The sequence below is a fragment of the Amblyomma americanum genome, chromosome 3 (genome assembly GCF_052857255.1).
Source record: "Amblyomma americanum isolate KBUSLIRL-KWMA chromosome 3, ASM5285725v1, whole genome shotgun sequence".
Lineage (NCBI taxonomy): Eukaryota > Metazoa > Arthropoda > Arachnida > Ixodida > Ixodidae > Amblyomma > Amblyomma americanum.
Genome location: NC_135499.1, coordinates 191,002,095 through 191,029,123, shown reverse-complemented (window position 1 = coordinate 191,029,123; position 27,029 = coordinate 191,002,095). Strand labels below are relative to the sequence as shown.

The 27,029-nt window shown below is 44.1% G+C and overlaps 1 protein-coding gene across 1 annotated transcript in view; it reads left to right on the top strand.

Annotated features, from left to right (window-relative positions):
- LOC144125707 (venom factor-like) overlaps positions 1-23,283 on the top strand; it is an 88,896-nt gene extending 65,613 nt beyond the window's left edge. The window contains exons 32-39 of the mRNA XM_077659339.1: positions 789-834; positions 1,653-1,740; positions 5,362-5,536; positions 7,267-7,374; positions 9,421-9,537; positions 10,660-10,743; positions 16,409-16,562; positions 23,002-23,283. Of these exons, the coding sequence (XP_077515465.1) occupies positions 789-834; positions 1,653-1,740; positions 5,362-5,536; positions 7,267-7,374; positions 9,421-9,537; positions 10,660-10,743; positions 16,409-16,562; positions 23,002-23,218 (989 nt within the window). The 3' untranslated portion in view covers positions 23,219-23,283. The remainder of the gene's footprint in view (positions 1-788; positions 835-1,652; positions 1,741-5,361; positions 5,537-7,266; positions 7,375-9,420; positions 9,538-10,659; positions 10,744-16,408; positions 16,563-23,001) is intronic.
- Positions 23,284-27,029: the final 3,746 nt, after the last annotated feature.

Sequence of the window (27,029 nt, the reverse complement as noted above, 5' to 3'; positions counted from 1 at the left end):
CAATGCGCGCACGTGCTTCAAGGCCGAATGGTCCTAGTATTACCTCACTTTTAGATGCAGCTTTCGTTTCATTACGTTTTGCTTCGACAGCCTGCCATCTGCCATTTGGTGCAGGAGGACGTCACAGTGGGTGCGCTAATGTGGCGAGAAAAGAAGGGAACGGAAAGGGATTGGAGGGCGAGTGCGACACAGCTATCGTCACGTTTGCATTTCGGGGCAGGGAAAAAGTTATGGGAATTGCATTTGCATCTCATTTCAGATGAATAAACTAGAATGCACTCGAGTTGTGGACATGTTTCTTGCATCTTTTCAACTCGCATCCCTCACAAGAAATTCGACGAAGAATTTAGGACGTTTAGTTGCATTACGTGTTTACAATGCGTTAGCTTTATAAGCCTTGGTGCACCACGTAACGATTTGTGTAGCTGCGTTTCTTGGCGGACTTTGCCTATTTGCCAGAATCCTACCGCTTTGTTTCGGCCATAAGGTCATTTCTTTAGCAAGATTTTTTGGAGGCAGTTATTCCCGTCGCAGCCACTTCGCGGCTTCTCCCCCCTCTCCCCTGCCAGCAGAGAGATATGGCTCTTGCATGTACCTACGTGCGCTGACATCGGCGGGTGTTCACAATGGGGCCTCTAATGCTAACATATTAAAATTTCCTTCCTTTCCATCATTCACGGGGAAAGCCTTGCGGCGTCATCTTTGGCTCCTATTAGCTGTGGCGCCAACGACAAACTTTGCAAGTGTTTTCAATTATCTGCTGCTTTTGCGTTCATTTTTGTGTGCAGGTAAAGGGAGTTTCAAAGAGATTTACTCGATGGAAGTCTGTGCGAGGTAAGAACAGATCTTTCATTCGCACGCGAAAAGCTCGACGTCTCTCTGTCTGCAGAGATGTCTTTCTGTCTGTCTGCGGGCGGGGCACCATTATTTTCAATTCCTTTTATGACCCACTGTACCATATGTCTGCAGAGACCACAGTATGACATTTGCTGCATTGCTATAGAGAAAAAGCCAGCTTTAGAGCGAATAACAGCTAAATTTCAGCGCCTTTAAAACATATTTATCGAAAAGGGACCACAAAATGAAGTGAATTAACCCTCTACCGGAGTATCTTACTAACAAAGCTTGAACGGAATGATGTGCTTGGAAAATACAAATTAGCCGCTGTTATATCTTATTTACCTTTCAAAAGTCACGCCTGTGACAAATGCATTTTGATAGAGGCAAGATAGAAAGAAGCCAGAGAGCTGTGAGAGTTCAGTGCGTGTTGAAGAATCCCGGAAGGTCTAAATAAATCCGCAGCGTTCCTCACAGCTCGCAATGCTGCTTTCATCCATAAAGTTCCTTGGCCCGTTAAACTGGTGCACCAAACATTGTAGCAGTGCATTGAAGCGTTGCTGACTAAGCTCAGGGGGTATGTAATGTCTTTTTGTCCACTCTGCTAATGCGGCGGGGATGGCCAAAAACATCTGAAAAAAAGGCGAGGAACATGCATCTCAGCGGAGGTAAGCCTATCTACTTTGCTCACAACACAGCCAGAGTGCCAACATGAAATCTGAATCCGCCCCTAAAAGGGCCACATATTTGTATAGCTTGGCTAAAGTGTCGTTCCGTGCTTAAACGCCGGTGTCATTCACATCTTGTTACTGCAGGTCTCTTGAAAAAAAATTGAAAGGCATGGCCATCCTGGACGTAGGTCTCCTAACCGGCTTCAATCCCGTGTTGGCCGATTTGGACAAGGTTAGCATCGAACCGCTCTCTCCCGCTCACCGAAATCATGAGAAGTCGTCTTGGACATGTGAATCCTGCTATTGTCTGCCATTTAGTGGCGCGTACCGGCAGCCTTTACGTAACTGAAGGGCAGCCAGTTGTTGGTACTGATAAAATGCACTAAACATTCTTATCTTAAGACGGAGTACTTAGTTGTAGTGTGTCGCTTTGGTTACAACCTGCCTTAGTGCAATGTACATGCGGCATCAGCTGGTTGCCGTATAGGCTTCAAAATTTTTGACTGGAGCGCATTGAGACCGAACATTTCGCGTGGGTCTAATGGTATCAGTTCTAGATTTGACGCTTACGATTATCTTCGCATAACACTGCATTCACGATTTGTGGTAAATGTGAACATGAGTTGGTGACTAGGCCAGAAGTATTACTAATGATTGAAACTTGGGAAATTGGAATGCCGGATTGCAAATGTTCATGGGTTGCAGAAACATTAGGTTGCATTGAATTTTCCGGAGCCATATTTTCAGGAGCAATGGCTCAGAGATTTAGTGAAATCCCGGCTCACCCAGACAAAACGGACCACCTTCAAAGTGCATGGGACAAAAAATCGCAAGATACGGCTCAAAAATCTTCTTGTGAAGTGTCAAGGGAGACTAACACTGAAAAACAATCAGCTAGAATAATAACATGAGACACATGGCATGGAATTTTGTGAAGGGCCATTCCAAGAGCCAAAAATTCATCAATGAATATAGGAATATAATCTGGGATGCGGACAAAATAGCTCCATGCCAAATCCTGAGAAAAGATGCCAACTGCAGCTTTTTGGCAGTTGACGGAGGCATCGGTAGCAAGCACCGTATCATGGGGGTATTCCTCTATGTGATCCGAGAGAATACCGTTTAAAATGTTTGCGGGCATGTGTTTCGCATGAGATGGGAAGATGTGGTCGAAATGGAATTCCACTGCTGCCGGCGTGTCATCAACCCACTGCAAAGAACTGAGATAAACACCAATCGGTGTTAAAACGTTCTGCGTTAACATAATTTGTGGCATTTGATACCGTTGCCAATGATGAGAAAAGAATAAGGCTGGCTGAGACACAAAAATAGGAGTACTGACATCAGTCACTGGGTCCATCGACCTGAGGAAAGTTCGCACCGTGAGTATTTGAAAGCGGGAAGTTAGATCAGGGATACGGGCTTCCAGATAAAGCAGGGCGTTTGAAACTGATTTTGGGAGACCAAGGCAGAGGCGGAGAGCGCGCCTTTCCAGTAAGATTAAGGGTTGCATCTTGTAGCTTGCGCTACCAGAGAACAGAATGCAACCAAATTCAAGTATAGGTCTCACGTAGGCTTTGTATATTAACAATAACGTGTCGCGGCGCATCCCAAAATTTTTATTGGCGATTCTTGTCAGCCGGCCTAGAGCGCGTTCTCCTTTAAACGCATTGTTCTTTATATGAAGGCTCCAATGTAATGCTGGGTGATAAGTAACACCAAGATATTTTACGGATTCCACTTGTGGAATATGGAGAGAGCGATGGACTAATGAAATGTGCAAAGGCCTGTCTGGAGGAAATACCATAACTCCGCATTTGTCTACATTCAGGGATAAATTAATACCCTGCGACCATACTCCAAGAGCATCCAAATATCCCTGCATAATGTGGTAAAGCTAGTGGATATCCCTGGCCTAGGCGAAAAAAGCTATGTCATCTGCATACACAAAAACTGTTATATCAGGAGAAATGGGGATGCCACTGACCAAAATATTAAAAAGCAGTGGGGATAGCAGTGATCCTCGCGCCACACCTCTTGATTGATAATATGTATTTGAACATAGGGTTCCCTCGGCGCAGTAAAAGAATCTGTCCTTCAGAAATTCAGATATCCACGCATAAATGTAGGTTGGAGGATGTAACTGAGCAAGTCTGTTAAGTAAAATAATATGTTCTACACTGTCATAGGCCTTTGTTACATCAAGAGTGACCAAAGCTGAAACTTCTCTTCTGCGTAGCGAGAACCGGATTCTGCTCTCTAGATCCACACGCGCGGTCCATACAGAGCATCCACGACGAAAGCCAATCTGGGCTGAGCTGAGACCGTTGATGTCATGAACATGTTTTGTGAGGCGACTGTGCACTATTCTTTCTATTAATTTGACTAAATTTGAAGTCAGCGCAATTGGCCGAATATTATCTAAGACGTATCCTTTTCCTACATCTTTCATTAATAAAATAATTTTCGCCGTCTTCCAAATGCTTGGAATCCATGCATTTTCCAGAGAAGCATTGACCATATCTAAGAGGGCGCTTGCAAACTCCTGGGCTAAAATTTTAATCATACCAACAGTGACACCATCTGGTCCAGGAGCTGCAGGATGCAACATTGCCAGGACTGAGAGGAGCTCCGATGCGTCAACCTCGGTATAATCTGAAGAGGGTGAAATTGTGCACAAAGGGACGTTTCTCTGCGTCTGGAAGCGTAACACCAATCCCTGAGCAATACACTCCAGGCTCTCCTGAGCCTTTTGTGGTGATAACACTGTTGAACTAGTGAGAAGAGGGACGGCAGAACTCTTGTTACGTTCCATGAATCTATACAGGGCTTTCCGATGACGAGGATTTGAAAGATATGTGTTTAAATTTTGGTTGTACTCCTCCTTGGCTTTTGTAAGTGTTCTTTTGAAAGATGCAGAGAAGAATTTGTAATTTAACCAATTAGCCGGACTCTGGTTGCAGGACAGCCTCTTCCAGGCCACTTTTCTGTGACGATAGGCCTTCTCACATTCTTCTGTCCACCAAGGAGACGGCTGTTTATTAGAGGCTGCTGCGGGCACAGCGAATATTGAGTGGTCTATTTCATTCTGCAAAGATGAAACCGTCTGCTGAGCTCTGTGATCCCGGCTTGTATTAACTATAGAGGCAAGTGAGGCGGCTTTATCATTCGCTTCTTCTTTTTCGCTCTTCTTCGCGTGTCTCTTTCTTGATCTTTTCCGTTTCCTGTTTATCAAGCTTGTACTGTATTCGCCTTACCGCCTCGCCTTACCGCCTCGCTATATTCACTGGATCGGTTGACTCACGTTATCACTCTCCATTTTTTTTTTGCATTGCTGTTCAGCTCACTGCGCACTTCGTTCGGCTTCTGAATCTCTCGAAAGACCGGCTTCCTCCATGATTTACCTTTTACTGCACAGCACGTGCCTCCGGGGACCTCATCCTTCGCCTCTTCTTTCTGACATCCGCACGTGCACGGAACGGCGTTTCTCGCTCTTCATCATCACACCCTCTCTCGACTCGGCTGCAGCTGGCGTGACGCTCCTCCGAGCTTGCCCGAGTTACTGCACGGCTTCAACGTGAGGAGTCATTGCTGTTTCGCCAGTGACCCATCTAGTGTTAGCGCGCTAAAATTACGTGGAACACATGACACACTTATGAAGCTTCTAGTATAATGCTCCCTGAGGTCTTGACCAGTCTAGCAGTGCACACGAAGGCTTATGTTAAGTCCAGCCATAACGTCACGGCTGTAGGTCGTTGCTAAAACATTATGAAATTACTACAATACGAGGCGGGCTGGTGCTCTTCCTTTTCGGAGATCTTACCTCGACACCCCATTATTTGCACTGCTCCAGATGGTGGCCGACAAACGTGTGGACTCGTACGAGTTGAGCCAGCGTAGCGTGGTATTCTACCTGTCGACCATTCCATCGAACGCCAGCGTGTGCGTCGAGTTTGGCCTGCAGCAGGCATTCGCCGTAGGCAAGTTGCAGTCGGGCTCTGTGAAGGCGTACGCCTACTACGACCCCGGTAAGTCGCATGCGTCAGTGTACACGTAAGATATTGTTTTCGACCGTCTTTTTCATTCTGCCCCCGAAGTGACTTCGTTTTGCAGAAAGGTGCTCAGGCGCGTCAGTTGGCGTGTTACACTATAGAAGTCGCTGTCCTCTAACGCTACGCTGATAAGGCATGAGAGAAAGCAAGCGAGATACAACTTTAACCCTACAACGGCTACAACAGCTAAGCCTACAACAGCTAAACCTTTCAGCTTGGTCACTTTTAGTAAGCTGCACCAAGTGACCCACAAAAACACCTCGTTAGTCATATTACGCACGTGTAGGTTTAAGAGGCCCCCATTCTATCCCTCCTTGCACTCACTACTGTGGTAACTGAGTAACAGCGCCAGTCAGATCAGGCATCGTAATTCTTCTATACTCTCGACGCCTCACTGTCCGGCGTAAACTGTTGTTTCTTGAGTAGAATGTTGAAGACTACCTCATTTGTCCTCATATCATGCTTCAAGCGAACCGCTATAGATTGCGGATTGTAAGCCGTCATTACCCGCTGTATTTCGTCTTTAGGATTGTCTAATATGACAAAGTAATTAAAAATTAAAGGTTACTTATGTATCCCCCTTTATCCTCCACGCCTTCCATACCTAAAGCTCTGAAACCTTCCTTCAGGGACGCAATATATAAGTGTCAGTCGACCTTTACTAGCTTCGATGTGTTGTGAATCATTTTTTCTCATTCCTCTTATTAATAACTGTGGTCACTTCGTAGTCGCTGTAAATACTTTTAACATCTTTAAAATCTACTTTGCATTCAATATTCTTCAATGCAAGTCACGTGATACACGAGAGTGAAGCTGTCTGTTGTTTTTCTTCTAAGTCGCTCTTTTACTTCCCTCAAAAAGAAAATTTTTTAACGGAAATGAGTGTCCGTTTCCTAGAGCTGTGTAACTAGGTATAAAACGAGTTGTGTTAGTTTTTAGCTTAGTGTTTTTTTTTGTCCGGCACAAGCTTTTTCTGAGAGCGAATAGTGTTACTTCAGAATGAATCTCACTATGCTTGTTGAGGTTCACATCCTTTCGTTCACAGCCTCGACACCAGTTAGGTAATGCTGCACGCGACACAACTGTACAAACCGTTCCAACTTCGAGTTGCTGATCGATTCGCTCTCGCCCTAAAATATGCTAGCCATCCCGTTTAACTCAGTTGGCAGAGTGACTGCTTTGGTGAAGCGGCTGTCCCGGATTCAAACCTCGGACCAGGACGAATTTTATTTTAACCACGAAGTTTCTGTGGGAGCTGTGTTGCTTTCCTTTGTAGCCGTACGGCTGCGCTTGGGTGGATGCCGAAGAGTACTTACTCCCTTATTACAAACCCACTCCACCTTGGGGGATTCCCCTAAACATTGTACCAAATGCACACTGCATCTGGCACCGAAGGAAGTGACATTTGTTAAGTATCTCTTCGTAATAAGACGGGGGCAAACATAAGAAAAGAACTAAGAGATTGCGGGAAAGATTCGTGCCATGTCCTTTTCTGTTGTTTACTGTCGCCCAGATTTTTCGTCATCCATGGATGGGCCATTCGCCTGGTAAACTGTACGGGCTTGGTACTGTAAGCAGAACATAAATGCATAAGTGGAAGGAGGTTATTGGGATTGTCGCTGTGGAGTTCTCTGGAATTTGTTGGTCTTTTCTGGGCTTGCAAGATTACATCTTATATTTCTCTTAATTTGCCATTTGTTTTACAGATATATCGTGTAGGAAATTCTACTCGCCAGACAGCACCAGTCCCAAGCTCAAGTCAAACTGCAGCGGTGACAATGAGGGTCACTCTGAAGTCTGCAGATGCTTGGAAGGTAAGCTAAATGAGCATCATCTTCTCTAGTCCTGTGCAGGTATACTATACCTGGCACAGGAGTTGGTATAATGCATTAAATCCGGCACTGAGCAAGAAAACGTCTTCTTTTTTTAAATGTTGCCTCTTTGCATTCAGATTGGTGCGGCTGTTTTGGGTGCACCTCCAGGTTGTAGATGAGCCAAAGTTGCAAAAAACAATGTGAGATTTGGCGTACTTGAAACTGGACAGTGATGTTTGGTGTAGCGTACATCAAGGAGAAATATATCTTCGATATTAGGTGTTTCAAAATAACTGATTTAACACTTCAACTCCTCTAGAATCTGAAAATCAGCAGTGAAAAATTTAAGCAAGCATAAAGAAACTACTTTCTGGGGCTGTAATTTTTTTGTAACAATAGGAATATTGTGTAAATGTTTTCGAATCTCACTCAATCAGCGCGCGAGATACTTTTTTCGACATTGAAGGACATTTAGGGAAACACGCACCATGCAGTTTTTCCTGGGTCGCCCTCAGAATTTCGTGCTGAGGTTAGCTAGGTTCCATTCCTTATAAGTGTGTAGAATCGTTCGCAATTCTTCGTGGTCCCACATGCTTCCAATAGTCTGAGAAAAAGAAATGTTCATAACAAATCTACCCTGATACTAACACCACGAAATATAGTTCCTTGTGACACTTCAAATGCTTGTTTATTACGAAATTGTTGTTTACCGTCTCTATTTAAACGTTGAAAAATTGATTTAACCAATTGGATTATATTAGCAGTTAGCCTGAATAGCTTATGATCAGCTTTGATTCGTTAGCTTACTATGATACACAGGTTTCATTACGCCAACGGGCTCCACTTTTTTTTCTCAACTCTTTGTTGTCGCATTGAAGGGCAACACAGGCCTTGTTTTTCGAGAAAGTAAGATAGAAGAAACTTACATACGACGACTACAGAAAGTTTTACACTCGACAAGAGGATGAAGAATTTCTCTCCGTTCCCAAAAGCGGACAAACTAAAATGGGCCAAGATGAACATTAAAGGTTCCTGAAATGATTTCTATGGATATGTTCTAGTGCAACAGATCTGTATAACTGGCCTTTGTCGCTATTCAAGTTAATGCTCGCCCAGACTGCTATCTGACGCCATCGGGACAGAGGACACGCAGTGAGGTGTCACCCTAATCGGTTGTGAGCTACTGCAAGCACTGATTTCCAATAATTATTTCATAATATAGGTTGCACGCAGATTTTTCAAATTTGACTCGAATACCCACAGTTGGCCAGACAGGCGGCTGCGGGAATAAATGCAGAGGGGAGCACGCACGATCAATTCGGGAGAGGGAAGGAGTAAATTTGCCGTCTCATTGAGTTACACGCAATGCTTGTGAGACACGGCTCTAGAGTGTGACGATTCTTGGCATAAGTAAAGACAAAGTAGGCCGTGTGCTGCTAGAGGCAAGTTAAAGGGTGAGGAATGTATTAGTGACACATCAGTTGCCTTCTATAATGCGGAGAAAAAGAGAACTTTCCGCGCGCATTTTGTTGATTTGTGCCTGAGCTTGATTGATCCTCTCTCTCCCCTCCACCCCCGTATCTTTTAGGCACATGTGTACAATGCCTATATAGGCAGCACTGATCCTAATAAAACCAGTTGATAGTTGGCGGCCTTTACATCTACATCGTCTTTCCTGTGTTCGTCCATTATGTGTACGCATTTGTGTTTAACAATACGCATGCACCAACTCGCATAGCAAAAAGTTTTTCGAAACTACCCACAACGACCACCTCTACAGATCTGTTGCACTGGAATATGCCCATAGAAATCACTTCAGGGTCCTTTTAATAGCACTTTGAATTGGTTAAGTTGGTTTCTTCGCAAATTTTTTTTGCACTTGAAAACTTTGTGCGACTGCCAAGCTGCTAAAACGCAAATCATTATAAACTTCGAGAGAAAGGTTCTAGATTCCTACGAAGCACATTTGTGCGAAATGTGTTTGGTGAGCCACGCCCCCATTGTTCTTTGCCTACTTCAGTGTAACCAAACTATTTCCTTCTGCAGGTGGTTGCCCGCCCCAAGAAGTCGAGGAGATGTTCACGAAAGAAGAGGGTGCTGTTCTGAAAACCTCAGATTGCCGAGAATACATGAGATACCACGCCTGCGACAATGTTGATTTTGGTAGGCATTATATCAGCTCTCCATTATTGGTACAGTCCTACGATTCTAATGGTTCGTGTGATCTGGAATGCACTCTTTTTAAGCGTTTCTTTAAAAGTTGTGTCTTTTTTTGCGACGAAGCTGACTAGGCAGTATCCCCATAGTGAGGAAGTCGGATAACGTCAGAATAACGGCCTGAGGGGCGAGTTGGTGCATGATGAAATGAACGGCATCGCAAATCAGGACACAGACAAGAAGCTGACACCGCATGCGCACTGGTGTCTTCGTCGGATAACGTGTTTTCACTGAGCGCATCTTTTCAGTATCGCAGAACGTGATAAATCTGTGCTTCATGATGCGAATTACGGAAGTCATGTTGGGCTTAACATTAAAGTCAACCAATCTAACCCAAGATGCCGGGCCTACTTAGGCAACCTGACGGCACTTCAGCCACAGTTAGCCTCATAAACACTCACTTTAAGTGCGTGATCTGCCCACCGTCAAAGTTCTGGCAAGCCGTAACTAAGGCGGGCGCCGGACGCTGTGAATTTTCTGTGCAACACTGGTAGGTTTTATCTCGAAAACAGCTGCTGTGTGTCGGCCCCGTTTTTTGAGTCATTTTCTGGGAGGCAAGTGGGGCGAAAGTAAGTTACTTCCCCCCAAAGCAACCGAAAAAGAAATAGAAACAAAAGAACTATAAAATTGTGGAAGCGGAAGAGTGACGAACTGGCGAACGGACTAGGTGGATTACTCTGCATCATAATAATAAACAGAGTGATCGGTTAAATATACATTCTTTGCATAACAATTTTAACTGACATGCTTGTGTTGAAGCCTCATATATATTACTTTTTTTGTAATCCTATAGTTTTCAAGTCTTGCTTTCTAGGTGAAAATTTCCTTGAACAGCGATTGCAAATGCTGTGAATAACAAGTAATCATTCTAAACACAAATACATAAATGGTTCCTTCAATGCTTTACTATGAAGTAGGACGTTTCCGTAAACCACAACAAAAGCGGCTGGCAGAAAAGTGGCAGCCACATGCGATGAATGCTCTTCCAACTCAAGCAAAATCCGGCATTAGAAAGGTTAGATTTCAAAATATTTATAAAAATCGCTGACACCTTTATCTTCTTTGCAGTATGGCTTGGCACGCCCCTTAATGGAGCCCACAAAGATGGATTCATCACTGTTCCTTTCTTTATCAACAAAATCCTCAAGCCAGGTAAGACAGGAATATATCTTAATTTCGAATCAAATAAAATCACTTTCTTTCTTTTACGAAAATCGTGACAGCTGAAAAAAAAGAAGAAACTACTGTCAGAAACATATTGATAGGGTTGCTGCCACTGTTTGGCTAGCAAGGCGTTTTGCGTAAAGTGAGTTTCACATTTGGCAAGTGTTTCGTGTACAGCTTCGATAAATTAATGGCGCCTACAGGCTGTTGGTAAACACAAGGTTTGGTCTGGTTTTATAGTGCTAAATCAACTCAGGCTATGAGACACGCCGTAGTGGAGGGCTCAGGACAATTTCGGCCACCTGGGGTTCTTTAACATGAATTGACATCGCACAGTACACGGGCATCTAGCACTTCGCCTCCATCTAAATTCGACTGCTGCTGCCGGCACCTAAATCGAGTCTTCGGATTCATCAGCCGACCTCTTTACATAACCGTTAAGCCACTGCGGCTGCCGGGAAACCCTTGTACGCGAACATATATGATGATAAGTACTTAAAGAGTAACAAAACAAACGGAAGAACATTTATGAGAACAAATTCAGAAAAGTGAAGGAGCAAAAATGAAACGTGCACTCATGGAAGCTCTGACAATGAAAAAAAAAAGAGAGCTTGCAAACTCTTTTGTAACAAGCTTCTTGCATACATCTGGTTCCCCTTAAAATTTGTAATGAACCATCATCATAGATTGTAAATCATAGTTGTTTTGGGCTGTGGGTGCAAGCCGCCTGTGTTATATATGCTTGATTATTTTTAACATCGCAGTGTAATTTAGAGATGAGTTATTCCTTCTTACAAGCTGGTAAAATGACCACGTTAAATATACTCGCAAAAATTGAGTACGTTCATTATCCAATATCGATAAGAATAGATTACCGTATTTATCTTTTTCTGCAACACGAATAGCCTACCCAAAACTTTCTAAGCAAATATATAGGCTGGAAAAAACTGGGCAAATTAACGAAGTGGGCTACAATAATTTTACGTGGTCTGCTAGCGTGAACCTTTCATGTGTAGGCCTATGGTTCTGCATAGTCTACTATGGATTTTAGTATGTGGTGGTTCCAAGTGAAATTGCTTGAGAAGTGCAATCCCTAAACTTCAGATGACTTCACTCTTTCTACCCTTTATGTGTATACCTAAGGCTACTCCAGGTGCATTAACGGCTCCTTCACACCTGCTTCAGTGTCTTTAGAAAATTGCCTCTAACGGACACATTTTTCTCGTCTGCGTTGCAGATGAGTAACTGTTATCGTCCTAATATTAGTTAAATAATTTCGTGCAATCACAAAAGAATGGGTCTCAAAATACTTCCTCGCGATAGTCTGCGATCATGAGTTTTAAGTCTGATGCGTATTCATTTAGTGAAACGTATATATTTGCTTTGCGGGACTTTAAGTAAGCGGCTCAGATATTATATGCGACACCAAGTGCATTACTTACTCGTATCTTTAAACAAAGAACTCTGGCACAAGTAACCGAAAGCTTTCAATAAGCCGATGCAAGGCCTTAGTGTTAAGCATTGCTTTTTAAAATTTTTAATAATGATTTCTTTGTTCTTTAGTAAAGTAGTTTGTGTAGAACGTATATTATGTATTTTCAAAGCTCCTGTAAAGGTGGTTCTTAAGATTAATTTTTGCAGGATATTCTTGTTTATTTATGGCTAAAGGTATTGTTTTGCGTGCCTAAGAGTTTTAATTGGAAAAGATGCATATATACATGAATAAAATATATTCTTAAACGCCATATGAGCACGCATCAGCCTTTTGTGTTTTTCTTCTGAACTCTCGTAAACTTGTTTCTGAACTGTCCTGAAAGACTTGTTTTTCACGCCTACTGCCACTCTCTCGCACCGGACAGAAACATAAAAACAGGCGAATGGTCGCTAATGTCTGTTACGATAACATCAGCCTTAATTAAATTTAGCTACAAAAATGGCGTTGGCCTGTTCACATTACGTCGCGATTAACCCCTACCATCGCGTCGCAGGTTAATGCAGATGTCTCCGTGAAATGGGATTAGTGCATCTCATGACGACCGGTCGACGCCATTGGCTGAACCGCCTCCTTTGAGGGGCATTCAGCGCTGGCTCCTTGAGTTATATTACCAACAAAAATTTGTCCATTCCTTAAGATACACCCTTCTATCGCATACCCTTATAGAATTTAATGAATGTGAATATCTCAGTGTTACCATAACAAACTTTCTAAGCTGTAAAAGTGATATTGCGAACATTTGCTCGTCCTTGTACCATAAACTTGGCGTTCTCTGCCACGCAATAAAAATCGCTATTTCCAGGGTAAAGCACTTAGCATACTACAGCCCCATCAGACCAAAACTAGACCATCGTTGTACGGGCTGGGATCCCTACGCCAAACAAAATATTGAGGAACTGGAGTCAATCCAGCGCGAAGCCCTACGCTTCATTTTTTCAAAATATCGCACTACCGACTGTCCCTCCGTTTCAGTGAAAGAATAAGCCATCCCACCAATGCAAGCACGAAGGAAAATTCAGACCAAAGTTTTTAATTTTACTTAAATGCAACCAACGTTCTATGAGTACTCAACCTTATCTTATGCACCTTACTACTTGGCATACAGGGCACCATCATGCATACATACCGCGCCAAAATAAACCTCTAAAAATATTGCTTTATAGGCGATAAATTGTGGGATAGACCAAGCTGCCTTCTGGTGTGAATATTACCGTTAACTCTATTGACAAATTGATGACACTTATACATAGCCACGTTTCGCAATGGTATAAATTTTCGCCTGTTACTGTTCAACATCTTCCATTGCAAATAAGTTGTTACTTATGTTCCAAGCCCTCATTATGAATTCATATTGTGCAGCATTGTATCCTTCTCGCTCCTCCTGCTAAGGTCCGTTGTAAGGGACTGCAGTATTTAGTCTACTGCGCATCGCTTACCACTGCAGGGCACGCTTGTTGCTATCGCCACCGCCGAGTCATTCAGCTTTTTGTGACTGCGAGTCAGCCCAACGGAGAATTTCTTCTCGTGCCTTTTTGCCATCTTTCTGACATCAGGACTGCCACACACTACTATATGAATACAGTAAGAATTTGAGGCGCTCTTTTATGAACTTGTCATACCAGGTTCCAGTGCGTATAAGCACCTTGATCAATAAATTGAGAGTATCAAAAAAGACATCTCAAATTAAACACCCTTAGACTGCGCTGAGCGACGACAGTCAGATTTTAAAAAGAAATAGAAGGCTTGTGCCTTCTGCTCAAATCTAAAAATTCATGGGGCAGACACCCATATTGCGTGCTACACAAGTTTGCGTATCAAGTAAGACCGTTGAACGGGGTTAATGACTTGATCGCGGTTTCCGGGTCACCTACGCCCGTTTGCAGCACAGTTTTGCTGCTTGTGCGCCAAGCAAGGGCGGTATATATCCTTGACTAGTAGCCCAGTATTTTGTTCCTTGAAGGAGCTCGAGGTTTTGTTCCGTTATGTTTTCGTCACGTTATGTTTGAAACGTTTACGCTTCTTCAGTCATAACCTCAGTCTGCCTAGCGGCTCTAATGTACCAGTATGCCTGGGACTTCAGCTGCCTTTGCGGAAGGCGATGAATGGCAGCTACGTCATTCAAATCGAGACGGGGACCGTGGAGAACACTAGAACGGTCATTCATTTAAATCTCGCAGGTCTTCTCAAGGGGTTATCAGTATCCCCATAAATTCCTGATTCATGCGTCTGTTGTGCTATTTAAATTGATTAACGGTCTCTTCTTGTACCTACTGAAAAGCCTTTCAAGACTTAACTTTTTTTTAGACTCTGTCAGCAGGTTTTTTTAAGTGACTTCATTTCCTTATTCGATTGCTTTAGGCGTTTGAGAATGTCATCGATCATGATGGATATGTCCTGAACGAAGCACTTCATTTCTAGCATTGTATCCCTTAAAGGCATGAGCTGGTTTTAGAATTACGCTAGGTGCAATGCAACTTCACTGCAACCGGCATCCTGGCTGGGCTTATTTTTTCTAATAGGTTGACATTTTCAGCTTTTCCGAGGTGATCAACTGTCTGATCTGAGTGACTGATCAGTAGTATCGCCGTGTGAGTCAACACGATAGAGATTGCGACATGTACTACAGGCAAGAACGGAGTCGCTGTCTCCGCAAAGCTTCTTGCACAGAGGGCACTCTGTGACTGATGTTGTTGTTAATGCCCTGTCTGATCCAATGAGTGGATAGGCGCATAATTATGTTACTAGTCAGGTTCACGGCTGGAAGAAAAAAAAACCCTGAAAACCATAAACCTGAAAACGTCCTTCAGTTGGCGAGACGGCGAACTTCAACGGGGGGGGGGGGGGGGGGGGGGGAGAGACCGGGAGAGAGTGAATCCACGGCCAGGGACGAAGATGAACGAACGCCCTGCGAAACGGAGTGGCGAAAGACTGACTGCAATACGACTGAGCGAGTGCCACTCGGCCAGATATAGCTATGGCGTCACTCCAGGTTTAACCAGAGCTAAACCACAGCCATTTTTTTCTATTCTTGTAACCCCCTTCTGCTATGCATTCTCACGCTGCAGGGTATTGTCTGAATAAAGAAGAAAGAATTAAGTATTTCGGTGTATGCAATTCTAGAAAAATAACAGCGCTAACACGTGCAACCACAGAACGAGAGACGAAACACTAGATATTGGACACGCCGCGGTGGCTCAGTGGTTAGCGCGTTCGGCTACTGATCCGGAGTTCCGGGGTTCGACCCGACCGCGGCGGCTGCGTTTTTGTGGAGGTAAAACGCTAAGACGCCCGTGTGCTGTGCGATTTCAGTGCACGATAAAGATCTCCAGGTAATGGAAATTATTCCGGAGACCTCCACCACGGCACCCCTTTCTTCCTTTCTTCTTTCACTCCCTCGTTTATTTTATTTCTTATCTTACGGCACGCGCGGTTCAGGTGTCCATGGTTATATGAGACAGGTACTGCGCCTTTTCCTTTCCCCAAAAGCCAATTATTATTATAAACACCAGAATTGGTATGTAAGCCCAGAAAGAAGATTTAATCAGTGTATGCGGCATGACTTAGGGGAAGGATTTTTGGCAAACGAAACTTTCTTTTCGATGTTGTAGACGTGCATGTCTGAGTGCTTTACCTTCCATTTGTCTGTTTTGTTTTTTATACTTTTTGCGCTGCCTAGCATCAGCCGTATATTATTTTTTGTAATTTACGTAATTTTATTGCAAGCTCGCCCCCCTCTAATTGTAATGTTCTGGCAGTGCGAGTTCTTTGACAAATAAATAAAGAAATAAATGTTTTCCCCTATTTTATTAACCCTAATTTGTCGGATGCTGTTTACTTCACAGACCACTCAAAAGCAACAAAAAACAGCTGACGCTGCCATTTACATTCGAATTTATGCTACTGAGAAGGTTCGGAAGAGGCGAAAACCATTACGTCTTATTCGAAATTTCAGCGCAAACTATTTAGGTGAAGGGCTGATACATTACGTAACCGCAGCGTGTTCTGACTGAACACAGCGCACCTGTCGAAGCACTGATCTTGCAGGCAGCAGCATCGCGAGGTATCTTACATGTTCTTGGCAGACGCATGAGACATGCAAGCAGTTTCTCATTTTTATGCTAACCACCATTTTGGTTCTGCGTAATCCCTCTAACACAGGCATTGAGTCACAGCAGGACCTTCTCAACAAGACGCGAGTGGTCAAGGCTCGCGAGAATTGCGAATCCTTCAAACTGACTGAAGGCAGCCGATACATCATCATGGGCAAGGACGCCAAGTACAAGGAGAAGGACCCCCACTTCGGCGATGAACAGTGAGTATACCAACTGCTGGTTGGCTTGTTTTATGTCCCTTAACGGGTTTTAATTCTGTAGAGGTTACTTTTCTCTGCAGTTTAGAAGCTAATTGTTACACTGTTGCTACTGCATAATGCAATGACCATGCTTAACGACAGGAAGATTAAAATGCAGCGCTTCTGAGTTGACGCGATAGCTTACGCTATTTGGGGTGTCATCTGATGAGGTTCTTTAGAATTTTTTTGCTGGACTCTTTTTATTAGGACGACGATATACCCCAATACTTAGCATCAGCAAACATTCGCTTTCTATTTTGAGCAGTTTGACACCTTTGAGCGCATTTTTCATTTTTTCTCAATTGTTTCAGTTTATTAATTTATCGATTACACTCTCTAATTTTTCTTAATTAGCATCATCAACCATTGGCTTTTCATTCTGAGCATTTTCCAGCCTTGAACCTCCTCTTTCCATTTTTTTCAATTCTTAATTTTCTTAAATAATCACTTTTTTACAATTATTTCACTAACTCGTCATATGCGGTCACACACTCATCAATCACTACAACTACAAATTACCATGATGCCTTTTGTCTTATACAGCCCCCGATTGTTTCCGGCATGCGGCGCCGACTACCTACTACTACGCCGACGGCTTTTCTACCAAAAGAGCTGTGTACGCTATCGCGAAAATTTATAGCGTTCCTAGACGTTATGGGCGGCAGTGATAAAAAAATATCATTGCAGCTATACGACTGTATATATGACAATATTTAGTCATTACCAAGTCTAGCATTCTTGCACAACATTTTGAAATATTGGAATATTGTTAGATATTGTTATGGAAATATAAAAGGTAATGGTTCATTCTTTCTAAGCTTACCTAACACTTTCTTTTGAAATTTTTCCATGGCTTGCATGAAGTGTTTACGACTGCAATAGAAAACCAGTGGGGAACGTTTTTGACGATAGCCAAACGTCACAGCGACAAATTGCAAGCCTGCGGAGGCGATTTGTGCGGATATACTGATTGTTATAGTGAAATCTTGCAGTCTCTGAAACGTTGCGTTCATCAACACTTTTCCGCTCAAAAATGGTTTGTCGAGAATTGCTGATTATGAAAAATAGCACAGCGTTTTCAGAAGCATTTGAATTGTGTTGTCTGTCTAATTTACTTTGGTGCGTTCCCTCTCTTTTATTATTCGCTTTTTGTTTCATGAAGAAACAAAGGCCTCTAAGTGAAGTCTAGCAGGTCACCTAAACGCACTTCGATTGATTACAGCGCTTTCATTCAAAATCCGGGGAAAACAGCCTTCCAGGCTCCTGGAGCTGGGCTGGCAGGGCTGGCTGGCTGGAGCTGGGCTGTATGCATGCGAAATTTCGCGCTTATCTCGGAACCAACACCAACGCGAAACTCTGTTTCGTAGTGCGCGGTGGCTCAGCAGCCATGATGGTTGGCTGCGAGCTCAGGGTGGCGGGTAGATATCCGGCCCCACGTTCCTTGAAGCCGGTAAACCGAAAATACAGGGCCATAGCGAAGCGATGCTGCGGCCTCACAGGCAACGCAAAAAAGGCACCTTCTCGTGAAAGGATGGCTGAACGCACTTTAATCACGACACACGGGTTGCGCGTTGGGTGTACTGACAGGCAGCATCTTTAATTTGGTGCGGGTGTTTCTTTTCTTACCGAAAAGGAAAACCTCTGGGGTATGGTAGCGAGGTATGCGTAGCATAGGGAGGGAGCACCTGAAATAGACTTTCTTTGCAATGCATTAAAAGCGACTTGCTCATGACTGAGTGATTGAGAGAATATACGATAACAGCACTGAACACAATAGGCACTTACGTGGCTCGTTAATGTCTTTTAGTTGACAAGGCGCGATCAAAAACGTGTCATTCCACGCCAACTGACACAGATTCTGGGTTCAACTATCATCGATTTCCTTAACAAAAATCGCGGTTTATTTCATCACTATGGCAAACATTTTCCCAGCTTTTTTTTTTAACAATAACATTTATTGGGGCAGTGGTCTCAATCTAAAGTTTTCACACGGTAACAAAACCGAGGATAACAAAACAATGTGCTAAAGATGAAATATTTTATGCATGACTTTATTACTTTGTGTTCATGTAAACAAAAGACATTACCCTTTCACATAAATTACTTTTGAGAGTAATTAGTTCTGTTTTTGTTTATTATAAAACTCGGAAAAAGGCTCAAATTATTGCGACTTTAAAATTATTTGATAAATTGTATGTTCCCACAAGAGTCATCCCAACTATTTTTCCAAGTTGTCAGAAAGCAAAGGAGGCAATAAAAATGTTCTAGCGATCAGAAAACAAAAGTAGTATTAGCGAAACAAATCACATTTTGACAAAAGTTGCTTTTTGCGGCATGTTCAGCCGTCAATACCGTTGAGTTTGCCCTAGCAGAAATATGAAAGGTAGTAAGTTACAGAGTGCCAGTCAATGCATTTGTTCTAGAAAGTTCAAATCGGAGAGATTTTGTTTTAAGCACGCAAATAATGTTGCAAGTTGAGCACCGACACCCTGCCCCGGTGTTGCTCCGTGCCCGCTCTTCACTGCAGTGCACGATGGAGCCGGCTGCAAAGAAATATAAGCACCGCTGTAAGCTGCTGCAGTTGATGCTCTTATTTCCGGGGGTTGGAAGGTCGCTGAATACGACGTAAGTCCTGCATGCACGGTTGAGAAACATGAATACCTAATCTGATTAAGTGTTGTTTACCAACTGCCCAGTGAGTTCAACTTCTCTTCTTTGAATAATTTCTTGCGCAATCCAGAGAGCGGCAGCCTCTTACATAGTTTTGTCAGTCCTTCTAAATAGCTCATAGGAGCAGTATTCGACATTTGCATGGCCTCTGAAGACTGCTCTTGCTGCCAAGCGCCTCCTACTCCAGCAGACGGAGACTGAAAATGACGAACTCGTTCGCCGGGACTTCTTTCTGCCACGGGTACGGCCAAACTCCCAAACAACCCCAGCTCCGCGTCGCTCACGGAATACGGCACTATCGGGCGAAGCAGTTCTCCCTCTGTTATCAGACAGCAGAGAGCGCTTCTTGACAGGAGGGCAGTTCAGTGCTGGTCACGTTGTGCAACACTCTCCTCATGCTCGGACGAAAAGCCGCGGTCGGACCTGATGCTCCTGCTACGCTGCAGCTTAGTTTTTAATATTATTTTTTAGCAGATTTTTGTTATACCGAAGCTGAAAGCGTCCAAGACCAGTGAACCATGTTATTCGGAAAGTGCAGTTGCAGCTTGCAAAATTATTTTCTCGCTTTAAACAAAAATCACTGCGATTAAACTTAACTTATTACCTTTCATACTTTTAATAAGAGCACCTCAGTATGCAAATGATAGGCAAATATGACGCAATAAGCAACTTTATTCAAATTGAGAATTTTTCTTTCTGACGTGGCTTACGTGTTCTGCTCGCTGAAAGATTTTTATCGGTTCCTTTGCCTTCCAGGCAGCCTGCGAAAATAGATGGAATATCTACTGTGAGAACAAAAATTTTATAAGAAATTTTAAAATTGCTTAGATTTGAACCTTTTTCGTGAAGGAAATATAAAACAACTTTTTCAAATTGTTCTGTGCGAGAGAGTAATATGTTTTATTCACAAGCAAATAAAAGTTAAGTCATGCGCAATATATTTCATTTTTTACAAAGTGTTATGTTACGCTTGGTTCTACCACAGTTTGGAAAATTAGGGCGGCGGCCAAGGGACAAAACTTTTTTCGGAAAAACTAGCACTGATAATGTTTGTACTAGTAATGCAATAAACCATGATTTTTTTAAGAAAATCGAAGATGGTCGAGCGCAAAGTCTTGGTCAATTGGCGTGGAATGACCCGAATCCCAGCCTCTATGATAAGCGCAACGCCTGATAACATTTGCTTACGTATCTTCATGAACAACTTTCATTTTCTCTGGGAGCAACGAGTTTGCCGTGACTTCAAAAATAAATGATATGAAAGAAGGTCAGAAGAAACACATGGTAAAGCCTAGAGGACGATTTGCCACATAATGTTCCAGAATAGCATGGTGTGTCAAAATGTAGAGTTGCGTATGAATTTTTGCACACTTAATCTTTGCACTATTCATCATTTTTGTTTACTGCAGCAGTAAGCACAATATAAAAAGATTGGGAAGTAGATTTGAAATAGAAAAGTGGTCTCGGGAATTTCTGCGCAAAACGATGCGTGGAAGAAGGATATATATCGGCTGTTTAAGGGAATTCTTTAAGCAACGTTCAAAAATACGATTCTCTAAGTAAAGATATAGCTCTCACTGCCCGGTAGTGCCAGTGCTCTCGGAGACCACAAACCCGATGAATTTTCTTAATTCTCAACTAGTATGCTGGTTAACTAATTTCCAATAACTAACTTTTTAACGCTTATAGTTAAGCGCCCTGTTGCAATAAGAGATTTGTAGCCGGTTGTCAGTAAGCGCATTACCAGTTTTTAGAATTTCGAAAACGCGATTACCTTCGGCGCTGCGGCTCGAAAAAATTTGGCTATTTCGACTAGTTACGTGCACAGGAGGGGTTGCTTTCGATGCATGCTCTTCGAATGCGCATGTATTTTGGAACGGTGTAGCCAGAATTTGTTGGGGCGCACCACGGAGGGTAATCGCGTTCTCTAAAGTATAAAAATTGATATGGCGGTTACCGACGACCGGCTACAAATCTCTAAGTGCAACAAAGTGCCTGACTGCAATAGCAAAAAGTCAATTAGTATTATTGGCAATTAATTAACCAGCTTACTAGTTATTGCTACTCACCGGTTTTCTGATGTCCGCCAACACTGGCAATGCCATGCCTCAAAAGCCATATTTACCTCAAAAATCCTATTTTTGAAAATCACTTAAAATCTTCCCTGAAACGCCAGGTATATTTGTACACAGCGATGTTTCACAGCTTGTATGTGTTTTTTGCGAGTGCAAAGCAGTTGCCATGAGGCAGCGCCCGCGCTAGCATAAGACGCATACAAGAGACGTGAGAGAGGTCTGTCGATAGGGATAGGACGGCTAAAAAAACATACTAGTAATTTTGTACAAAACCTGTTTTATTGCTCTTTTCCCGATGGGGGGGAAGGGGGCGGGGGGGGGAGGGGGACAGGAAAAAGCCATACATGGTCTTGAGGGCTAGTCAGAGAAGTAATAAATAATTATTCAAGTGTACATTGAAACGCTGACGGACTGCTCTGTAAAAAAAAAAAACAATTAAAAGTGAGTTCATTTACGTTCCGTTTCTGTTTCAGAATATTTCTGGGTTGAGCCACATAAAGAGCGCGAAACCAGGACAGGATAAAGGCAACACAGCAACGTGAGCGCTGGCTTTTAACGGTTTTTTCTTGCTGAGGTACGATTTATGTGCACACAACGTACAAATGTATGTACATAATTCGTGCCTCACCAAGGAATAAAAGTTTAAAACCAGCGTTCGTGCTGCTGTGTGCACTTTCATGTCCCGTCCTGTACTGGCACTGTTTATATGACACGAACAACCGACTAGATCAACCAACTTCGATTCTGGACTTCAGCCAATACATCATACTTGCCCGTCAGGTGGTTAGGAAGGCCTAGGCGACCAATGCTTCGCTGTTCTGTTCCACATAAGAATGCGTCTTCATGTGGGGAGCATGATAAAAGTTGATTTATTAATCAGCGGCTATTTCCTCTCTACCACCTACCTTTGTTTAAACAAGTAGCTTCTTAAAGAGCTTGTAGTATTTCCTGGTCTTGCCAAACTTACACCACTTGCTGTTTCTGGTTTCTGAAAAAGAATTCGTAGGCGTCTGAGTGCCAAGCGTGGTGATGAAATGCGATTACATCTGAACACCTTCTTCTAATGCAACGTGTGCCGACACCACACCAGAGGGCCTTATATTTTTAAAGATTTTTCCTGGTGTTTGCCCCGCCATCCTGGCTTACACTGCTGTCTAAAGCCGCCCGCTTAGCGAGCGCAGTTCAGAGTAGCTCGAAGGCTGCCAGCCAGTGTCGGTTGCTTAGCAACAAACTAGTTGCACAGGTGTAATATTGTTTGTGCTAACGCCTCACCCCAAAGCGACACAGGCTATGAGGGAGGCCGTAGTGGAGGGCTCCGGAAATTTCGACCACCTGGGCTTTTTTGACGTGCACTGGCATCGCACAGTACATGGGTCTCTAGAATTTTGCCTCCATCGAAATGCAACAGCCACGGCCGGCATCGAATCCGCGTCTTTTGGATCAGCTGCCGGGCGCCATAACCACTGAGACACCGCGGCGGCTCATCCAGGATTGTTTCAAAAGCGTGCACATGACGGTCAATGCTCAAGCTATTTTTGGCACTGACATCTTCGTCAACTCCGCGGCTTTGTGTCTGCTCAGTTGCTGGGGAAGACACGCCAGATTGTCAAGAAACTCGCCGGTTTTCTTTTCCGACCTTCATGTGTCTGTTACAGATACGTGTACGTGATAGACAGCGACTCCGTTGTCATCCCAGCGGAAGCAGCCAAAAAACCAAGTCGGACAGAGGGAGGAGGCAGAAACCGGCCCGGGACGAAACCGAGCGGAAAGAGGCCACGTCAAAAGCCAGAAGACCAGCTGTGCGACTTCGTAAAACTCGTCGGCTGGTTCATCAACGAGTTTTCCGACGAGTCGAAGCGTTGCAACACATGAGCACAGTGTCTATGGGCTTTTCTTTTGCTAAAGTTTCTTGAAGTCAATAAATAATAAAACATGCAGGAAGCCCATTATAAATTTTGGGTACTTGGATTTTAGAACTCTAGCTGCCTGGATACATCAGGTTATTTCTAGCTGAAGAGCAGTTAATTTCATAGGTACCTGGTCAGTTCGGGAAAAAATATTACAGCGTCGGACAACAAACTCCACCTTGAGTCTGGTGCAGAAACCGGCGTGTGGCGTCATGTAATGTAGTATTTATACATGGCTGCCTCCGGCGCCTTAATATTGATAACGCAAGACTTTCATCCCGTTAGGACAAGCGGCACAAAACACTTGGAAAAGCAGTGCCTGTGTTCTGTCGCGGGCTTTGTGTTCTAAGCCTTTCATCTTGTCTGAACGACGATTCAAATGTGCACGTGCTTCTGAACTTGCCTGCTTCGTTACAAAAGCGCCGGCAGAAAACCACGAAACAACTCCTGAAAAGGGTTGGGAAGGAGTCCATCCTACGTCGCCGTGAAATGCAAGTGTTTCCGTTTCAGCATTTTATTCAGAATCTTGGCAGTATAGAAATGTCTACTACAAAACAAAAACTATAGCACGGCGCAGTTCATACAAGGATTGTGTCAGCCAGAGCTTTTGCAACCTCGCCAGCTACTGCGGTGCATAACGAAAAAGCACTTCGTTCTTCACACCCAACGAACGTTAAGCAAGGCGACAAAGTGTGTGCTCCTTAGCATCAAAGAAGGTAGGATTTGCTAAATTTCCTCGGTCGTCTGGTGTTTCCTGTGCATGTTGAAGAAAATCCTTAGACGTTGTATGTATCCAAAGATGTCAATCATCAGTCGCAAGTTGCACAACGCTGTATTAGCTTCGACGCATTATTTTAAAGATAACTTCAAACGCCAACATGCTTTGTAAATACTCAGAATAACACGGTAGTAACCAGATGTGGAGTTAATAACACAGCAGTAACTACAAGCTAGAGTAAACAGAATCAGGCGTACTTATTTTTACTTACTTCACTCTTAATTTACATACTTGATTTATTTAATTACTTTCTTTTTTTTTCAAGATTGGATCGCCCGCGAACGCATGCTGCACGTACGCGGTTAGCGTCCGACGGTAGTTCCAAGGGTACGCGTATAAGATAAAGATAACATACGTGGAGCGTAACGCGATTCGCGTTCTGCTATCGTGACCGGCTTACGCGGGGGGCCCAGATGCGCCTGTGCAGTGACAGGTGTGCGCACCTCGACGTCATCTGCACATGCACGAGTAGCTCCCCGCGGAACCAGTTCGCGCTATGCTGAATCTCTCGAGCGTAGGACTTAAAGGGTCCCTTAAACTGGTGTTTCAGGTTGGCGGTAAAAAGCTCGCATCATATAGAGTACAAAAAAGCCAACGAGCGTTAATGCCGCGTACAAGTCCTCGGAAGCGAGCCGATAATTTACAATACAATTTTAAAAACTCTCTCTTCCGCACTGTCACGGATCTCCCCGGAGAACACTTGGACCGAAAGAACGGACTAGGCGACAGGTGTACCCACACAAACGCACATGCAATACACCCTACGTGACACAACGACAAGCACAAAATCTAGCAGAACTAACGCAAAACACAACGACTATCAATACACACGCCCGGGAACACAGCTACTAGCGTCTACTACTAGCGTTCTACTGTTAGCGGTCGGCGTTCGTGCTCACGGTTGGTTTGATGCGGATGCGGCGTTGCATCGGTCCAGTAGCCCGCGTCGAGGTGGCGTTCGACATGCTTGGGCTGGCGTCGCTGGCGGCGTCGTTGGCTGCGCCGTACAAGCTCCCGGTCCAAGCGCCCGTGGAGTTGATGCCGGTGTTGTTGGCGTTGGGGGCACCACCCGGATGGGTGGCAACAGCGCTGGAGACGCCCCTGGCCGTAGCAGGTGGTAGCGTCCTCAGTTAACTCCCCGGAGCGGGCTGAGGAATGGCAGGAAGGCCCCGACCGATGCGAAGCCGTAGAATGCGAGCTCATCGGAGCAGTAGCCGGCGTCCCTGAACCGCCGGAGCCTCCGCTTCTCTGTTCTTCCCCTAGTGTCTCGCTCTCCCTCGCCCTCTTATAGCCTTGGCGTTAGTGCACGTAAGCCTTGTCGTCGTCTTCTCTTTCTTCTATTCTCCACGAATCATCTCTCTCCACCTCACCGAATGGAAGGAAGGAAGGAAGGCCTCAGACGTTGCTGGCACATACCCACTACGGGGGAGTGGCCAAGACACAGGCGGTTAATTGCTGGATACAAGAAAGTTTTGACGGGAAAAGGAGTGGTAATAGGATGTAGGCTGATAGATTGGAAGACGGAAGGACAGGGGTCCTGTTAACTTGGAGATCGAAGACGGGACAATGTCTTAATGTGCATAATAGTACACAATGCCTGTAATGTTGCAATGTCATACTGACTGAGAGCGGGAAGAAGAAATTAGAATGGGAGGCGCTGCGTTTTGCACAGCAGAGCGCACACTCCTGTCGCATCGTCCAAGCAAATAAGCGCAAATTAAAAGAACAACCGCGGAAGACACAGGCAAGCCCAGTTGATGAAATTGATGAAATTGAATTTGCAAAAGACGCTTCCTCAAATGAGAGAAGCGGCGGCAGAACTGCAGGAAATGATCTATTGTCTCAAGTTCGGCACAAAAAAGGCACAGTGGGGAAGCCGCCAGGTCAGTTCTGTGAAGGTAGAAATTTAGAAGTGGAACCCGGCAACGCAAGCGCGTGAAAGAGACCTCTAGTCTGCGTGAGCGCCAGTCTATGCTACTCCAAGGATGCAGAAGATGCTGATATTCGGGAGATGATGTAAGAGTCGAGGCAGCAAATTTCCTGAAATATTGTGTAGCTGCGAAACCTGACCGCAGCTGTATATGCACACGTTGGTAGGACAGCAACAATTGGGCCGCAGAGAGAGGCTCTTGCTAAGGAATCTGCAACCTCCTTTAAGTGAAAACCCATGTGACCTGGTACCCAAAGCAACCTTACCGAATTTAGATGGAGCGGAATCAGGAACTTAAAGAGGCGTAATGCCCGAGACTCAGTGGGTGAGGATAAGGAAGAGCAAATGGACAGACAGTCTGTCATAACCACAACCTGGGAAACGGTAGTTTCTAATTTTCGTAAGACTAAGATTACTGCTAATAATTCAGCCAGAAAAATGACAGTGAAGTCAGGAAGACTGAGAGAAAAAGACCAATCCAGTGAAGGCGAAAAAATTCCCACACCTGCCTTCTCGCGATCCTGCGAGGCATCGGTAGCAATAAGAACATGAGAGGGAAAGGACCTTAGGTGGTCCTGCAACAGACCCTGAAGAAGCGGGAAGGGCTGCAGCTTTGCATTCGATGGGAAAATGTCATCGAATTCAATCTGGAGAGATGATGAGTTGTTATACAATTGGCGGACATCTGTGAAATGAATATTTATGGTATCAAGGAGGGACTGCACGTAACATATCTGCTGGGTATGAAAACGAGACCAGGCAGCACTAAAAAAGGCGGAAGGTTGACTAAGAAATATTATACTGGAAGCGTGAAGAGGTGAGTCGCACAATTTTAAAAATGTTTGAACTGTTAAAAGGCGAAACCTAGCTGATAACGATGGCATCCGTGCCTCAAGGTGCAGAACAGCATTGGCGACATATTTTGGAAGCCCAAGACAAAGGCGCAACGCCTCACGCTCCAACAGCACAAGAGGGCGAAGTTTATAGGCAGGAGCTCCCGAGAATAAAACACACCCGAACTCCAAAATTGGGCGGACGTACGTTTTATAAATCATCAGAAGTGTATGC